The sequence below is a fragment of the Vitis vinifera genome, chromosome 15, assembly GCF_030704535.1.
Source record: "Vitis vinifera cultivar Pinot Noir 40024 chromosome 15, ASM3070453v1".
In the NCBI taxonomy this organism is placed as follows: domain Eukaryota; kingdom Viridiplantae; phylum Streptophyta; class Magnoliopsida; order Vitales; family Vitaceae; genus Vitis; species Vitis vinifera.
In genome coordinates this window covers 22,638,389-22,644,664 of record NC_081819.1, presented here as the reverse complement: position 1 = coordinate 22,644,664, position 6,276 = coordinate 22,638,389, and the positions used below count along the sequence as shown (strand labels likewise).

Here is a 6,276-nt window from a genome sequence, read left to right as displayed (position 1 = left end):
TCTTCAGACACAACAGGGGAAATGGGGTTGACCAGTAGGTATGTCCACTCCTCAATTCTCCATTTTCCTCGTTCAATCTACTCCTCCACCTTCCACCTTCCACCTTTATATATATATATCAATGGTTATTTATATGCCTTTCATTCTCATCTCATTTTCTTCTTTTTTCTTTTTTTTTTTTCTTTTTTTTTCTTTTTTGTCATCTGTTTCATCCAAATTTATATTCAAAAGTAGCCAGCAATCAGACCTACTTTCCCAATTCCACCAAATCCCCCCTTGTTGGATGCTGAACTTGTTCACCTTTTAATCAAATTGTTTAATCCAGAAGTTGTTTTCTTTCCTATTTTAATTCTTTGAATTTTGGTTTGTTGCTTTCTTTGGGTTCCTAATGAGCACATGTGATCATGGATGTCTGTAGACTTTTACCTTACGAGCTCTGGTATCCTGGTTTGTAGAAAGTTTAGGAGTATAAACCCCAGTTCTGTTGCTCTTTCCGAATTCCAAAACCTGGGTGTTGTTCAATTGGAAAACCTGTTGGGTTTGATCCAAATTAATTGAACCTTGGCCAAAACTCCAAAAATAGAATGAAAAAAAAAGGTTCTTACTTAAGATTTGAGAACTGGGTGTCCTTCAATAGAAGCTGTTTTATTATTTGTTTAATCAGTGTAGATTGAATTGATTGGAAGTAGTTTGTTTCACCTCTATGTGGGTGTATGAATACTTGTTGGTATTTGTTCAACCCCTTATTCCCACCTTATATTCTATTTTCCTGTAATATCAGCCTCCAGGATTTCACTTCATCTGATTTTGAAGTCTTCATTGTTATCAAATTCAGTTTATTTAGCCTCACTTTTCTAGAGTTATTGAGCTATATATTTCTATGTTTCGTATGCTTATTTGTTGTTGTTCAGTTGATAATTTAAGATATAGTTTGTATTAATTCCATATCTTCTCAATTCGAGCAGTAGATACTTCTCTTCTATTCAGCATTCAGCTTTTGTTCAAATGTCGGATTGATAATTCCTTATTCAATCTTTGTTCTTGCGTGTGTCATGTTTCTCAATATCTGTTAGCATGCTTATTTGATAGGAGTCAATGTCAATTGTATGCGGTGTTCCCCTTCTTGAATGTGTGTACTGTCTGGCATGTGCTCGTTGGGTGTGGAAGAAGTGCCTGTACACTGCAGGCCATGAAAGTGAGAACTGGGGTCTTGCAACTGCTGAAGAATTTCAACCCATCCCCCACCTATGTCGATTAATCCTAGCTGTCTATGAGGAAGACCTTCGAAACCCACTTTGGGCTCCCCCTGGAGGGTATGGTATTAATCCTGATTGGGTTATCTTACGCAAGAACTATGAAGAAACCCAAGGGAGGGTTCCTCCTTACATGATCTACCTTGATCATGATAATGCTGATATAGTCCTAGCAGTCAGGGGACTTAATTTGGCAAAGGAAAGTGATTATGCAGTCTTGCTCGATAACAAACTTGGGCAGACAAAATTTGATGGTGGTTATGTTCACAATGGTTTGTTGAAGGCAGCTGAATTGCTTTTGGATGCAGAGTGTGAGGTTCTGAGGGAACTGATTGAGAGGAATCCCAATTATACCTTAACCTTTGCGGGGCATTCCCTAGGGGCAGGGGTAGTAACATTGTTGGCTATGGTGGCAGTTCAGAACAAAGATAAGTTGCACAACATTGAGAGGAAGAGGATCAGATGCTATGCAACTGCTCCTGCTAGGTGTATATCCCTGAATTTGGCTGTGAGATATGCAGATATCATCAATTCTGTTGTCCTTCAGGTAAGATAATCTCTTTGACTCTGCACCCGTGTGTTCTTTTCCTTACCATATCACTGTAGACTATAAGTTTTCTTTGGTACTGAACGATGAAATATTTAGTTAAGATGATATATGGTGAAGAGATAACTATATTTTAGCACCTAAACAATGCTCTGGTGTATTTGTCCATTGAAGACAACTTCTAAAAAAATCATGATGGTGCTGAATCTGCTGATGATGTTAGCATCTGTAATGGCAATGTGGTGGCAATGATGGGGATGGTGATTAAAAGCTGGTAACAATTACTAAACAATTATCCAAATGCCAGTTTAGGGCAATCAGACTTTCCTCGATGATTTGTAGAAATAAGGAGCTTATTGGTTGAAATTGTATAATGTGATATCTTGTCTTGTCCTTGGTTTTAGAAGTAATCTGTTGCTGTTTAAAGTTATGATGAGGAGAACAGAACATCTTGTTGGGTCTTTGAGGCCTGGCTCAAGTGGTAAAGGGCGGGGAAGGGTTTGTGGGAGGTTCTAGGTTCAAGCTCTGTTGGGGACAAATATTTACCTATCAAAAAAAAAAAAAAAGAAATCTTTGATGGATAGCTATAACCAGTGTAATTCCAAGGATGAAAAAAGGGTTGTTCTGCACAAAGAAGGTGGTGTGCATAGTTTAAAAATGATTAAGTATCCAGTATCCTAGATCCCAGATCCCAGATATTAGCCTATTATCTTGCTTGAGTGTTGTGCTATATTGTGTTTACATATGAATATTTGTATGTGCTTCTCTTCTGATATAATTTCTTATCATGAACCAGGACGATTTCTTACCTCGGACAACCACTGCTCTGGAAGATGTTTTCAAGTCACTTTTCTGGTAAAAAGATAGTATGTCTTACTCATCTTTTCATTACCAATGTACTTTGCATCTCATCACACCTAATACATACCATGTCTAGTCATAATTAAAACAGAATTCCTTCGATTACAAAGTGACTAAATGCTATGTTGTGTTGGTATTGTCAACCCTGTTATTTTGTGTAAATGAGTTACTAATATGGACTACCATGCCGTGCAAAGGATGTAGAAGAAACTTATGGATGGAATGACTTATGTTGCTATTGGAATGATAAGTGGCATACTTTAGAATACCTTCAAAGACTTATCAAAAATAAAAAAATAAAATTTAGAATACCTTCAAAGGGAAAAATTTAATGGTGAAAATCAAGTGCTTGGGTATGTTATAATTTAGCAGAATATCTTATCATATCTTTTCTGCTTGTCCAACCAACAAGCATGGTGTGATAGTTAATTTGGAGAATGCATGTTTTATATTTTAATACAATAAAGTTGCATCATGAGCATTTGGTTAGATACTAAGCTGATTTTTGTCATTTTGGACAGTTTGCCATGTTTACTATGCCTAATGTGCTTGAAGGATACATGTACATTGGAGGAGAAGATGCTTAAAGATCCTAGGCGACTATATGCGCCCGGTCGTCTCTATCACATTGTTGAGCGGAAGCCATTCAGGTATGCAAGAGGGAAACCGAGAGGGAGAGAATGGTGAGGCCTGACTTTTGGGGTTCAAGGGGAGTAGATCTCATCCCTTTAGTTGATGCCCCAGGGGGCATATATGTAGTTCTTTTTTGTATAGAATAATATTGGTCATTTTGGCACATATAGATCTTGCATCGAGCGGTTTGACCTTCCTAGCGGAAGACAAGTATGGAGAAATTGGGGGTTGCAGCTGCTGTGCCTTATGATGACAGGTGCCATCCTTGGAGACAACAAAGAACTCCCCACCATTCTGGTTTAACCCACTAGGTGCACTAGGCTTTGCTAAGGAGGGCTTGTGTGGCTCTGATATTTGGGGCATGCAACTGCCTCAACAAGTCTCTAATCATATAACTAAAACCCTTTGATACATTCCATCACATGATGATAGCTCCTGTGGGATACAGCAGTGCTAAGTGCTGAACTAAAAATGCCCGAGGACCTACTCTTGATGTGCACATGCGATGTGTATCTAGGGTTGTAGCACACTTAATCAGTGTGATGCGAGACATTAGTGTTCAGCCTTGTGCTGGTGAGATACCCTGTGCTGATGGAGCAGCATGCAATGCTCTCCTAGTTTGTGTCAAATTTATGCAAAACCACAGTCCAAGCTGATGGGCTCTATCTACCTTGTTTCTAAGGAAAAACTATTAGTTCTATCTGAAAAGACCTGCTTCATTAGTGCAATGCTGAAATATAAACAAGGGAAAAAAAACAAATGGGGATATCAGAACTGGAAAAATCAAGATAAATTTTGAAATAATTTAGATTTGGTTGGCAGATCCTTTTCATAGTCAAGAAATTGTATGGGGAAGGCAGATATTTGTTACTGCAAGTACCCTCTTTGCAATTATGTGCTATGTTTGTAACTACACTTCTTGAGACCTCTTTTCCCATTTTAATATTTAAATTCTTAATGTAAATTTATCAGTCAGCTGGAATACTATGTCATGGTAGGAGGGATTAATATAACCATTGGATGGGTGCTTCATGTAGTTTATTTTTCCTATTGCAGGTTTGGAAGATTTCCCCCAGTTGTGAGGACAGCAGTACCTGTGGATGGGAGGTTTGAGCACATAGTACTTTCTTGCAATGTGACTTCGGACCATGCCATCATTTGGATAGAGAAAGAATCCCAAAAGGCTTTTGATGTAAGTTTTCAACTTTTCTTGATTGAGTTTTGAGTTTCAGGTAGTAATTAGTGAAAACAATGTTCAAATGATTGTTCTTATACCTCTGCATGTATATTTTGAATCTTGTCGTTCATTGCAGTAGAAGTCGATGATCCATTTTGACCCTAGGTTTTAGTAATACTCTTTGTGCCACTTGCACTCACTTCCAAGCTTCAAGGAACCGCTAAGTGAAATAAATGATCTTTAGGGCAATTCAAAATTTATAAATCTTTCTTCTTCTGGTGTTAATCCTGATTGTTGTTTTAAGAGTAGCTTTTTTTAAATACTACTTTCCTATGAAACCATTTTTGTCAACTTTGTTATGAAAACATATTATTTTTTAAAACAAATTTAAGATGTTTAGGTTGTTTTTTGTCGACCATTCTGACCCAAAATTGAAAATATGAAGAATATTTTGAAAACTTTTGTATTATACATAAATGCATAATACTTTCATGGACAGTAAGCCAAGAAAACTACCTTTTATATTTAAGTTTCCAAACAGAATTTTATTCTTGAAGACAATTGAGAACTAATTTTAAAAACCATTCTCAAATATTGTTTTCTAAGAACTGTTTTTTGAAAACATTTCCGCACATATTCCTATGTTCTATTCAGAAAACCAGAGAACCATTCAGTTCCCAAATAGTCCTAGAAGATTGAGAGCACAATTGTTATCCTTGTAGTGAAACTGAAACCCTAATCCCTCGTTTCATTCAGTTAATGCTGGAGAAAGATCAGATCATGGAGATCCCAGCAAAGCAGAGGATGGAGCGGCTGGAGTCTGTGGCCAGAGAACACACGGAGGAGTACAAGGCGGCACTCAAGAGGGCTGCCGCCCTCGACGTTCCTCAAGCTTACTCACCTTCTGCTTATGGAACATTCAGTGAAATGGGTGAAGGGGAGGGCGGAGGGGAGAATTCCGGCAGATTGAGTGAAGAACAAGTTCCCATTCTTTCCTCAAGGAGGAGGAGGGAAAGCTGGAATGAACTGGTTGGGAGGCTCTTCCACAGAGATGATTCTGGCCAAATGGTGCTCAGGCCCTAGAGGATGGAGAAATTGGTGGTAGTGTAGCTTTAGCCAAAGAAGAAAGAAGAATTCATTCATTTATTCATTCATACCATTCCCAATTTACAATGGGGGAAGATTATGATTGCATTAGGATTGATAACCAAACAGTACAGGAGGAGAAGAAGGTTGGTTTCATCATTTGTATTCAAATGTAAGTACACTTGAATGGTCAAGGGTTATCAATATGTTTTTGAGAAGGAAGGTTGCATCATTTGTATCCAAATGTAAACATACTTGAATTGGTCAAGGGTCATCTATACGTTTTGGATTTTTGAGAAAATTACAAGAATTTTGATAAATACACCACTTTTAAAACTATTTTCAAATCTACGGTATTTTTTTTATAACATTTTCAATTTAAATTCGATAATAATGTACTTTAAAAAAATAAGTTTCAATGTGGATTCCTTGAAAGTGTTATGGATTTCACAATAGTTTTAAAAATATCATATTTTGATAAATGTTTTTTAAATTACCACCCTTTCTTTTAAAACCTCATGTTTTTGAAAGGAAGGTTGGGAAAGTTGGTTGCATCATTTGTATCCAAATGTAAGTATACTTAATGGTCAAGGGTTATCAAGATGCCTTTGAGAAGAAGGTTGGTTGCATCCATTGCATCCAAATGCAAATACACTTGAATGAACAAGGGTTATTGAATTGGCAACATTCTCAAAAAATAATTTTTTAAAGTAGAGTTT

At 37.1% G+C, this 6,276-nt stretch overlaps 1 protein-coding gene across 2 annotated transcripts; it reads left to right on the top strand.

The window, feature by feature from the left end:
• On the top strand, nt 1-5,775 carry LOC100265467 (uncharacterized). 2 transcript variants are annotated; one of them, XM_002274525.5, is made up of 5 exons: nt 1-1,800; nt 2,597-2,655; nt 3,183-3,311; nt 4,351-4,486; nt 5,228-5,775. In XM_002274525.5, exons 1-5 carry the CDS (start codon nt 1,096-1,098, stop codon nt 5,552-5,554), a joined length of 1,356 nt encoding a protein of 451 aa, XP_002274561.1. In that variant the 5' UTR covers nt 1-1,095; the 3' UTR covers nt 5,555-5,775. The 2 variants fall into 2 exon arrangements, with proteins under 2 accessions (XP_002274561.1, XP_010661789.1); XM_010663487.3 differs by lacking the exon at nt 3,183-3,311 and having other exon boundaries at nt 12-1,800.
• The last annotated feature ends 501 nt before the right edge of the window (nt 5,776-6,276 follow it).

Bases quoted from the DNA above. Each gene is read 5' to 3' on its own strand.
- LOC100265467 (XM_002274525.5), top strand. From the start codon at position 1,096: ATGTCAATTGTATGCGGTGTTCCCCTTCTTGAATGTGTGTACTGTCTG. The intron at 1,801-2,596 runs GTAAGATAATCT...ATCATGAACCAG, and splicing joins TCAATTCTGTTGTCCTTCAG to GACGATTTCTTACCTCGGAC. The intron at 4,487-5,227 runs GTAAGTTTTCAA...CGTTTCATTCAG, and splicing joins AATCCCAAAAGGCTTTTGAT to TTAATGCTGGAGAAAGATCA.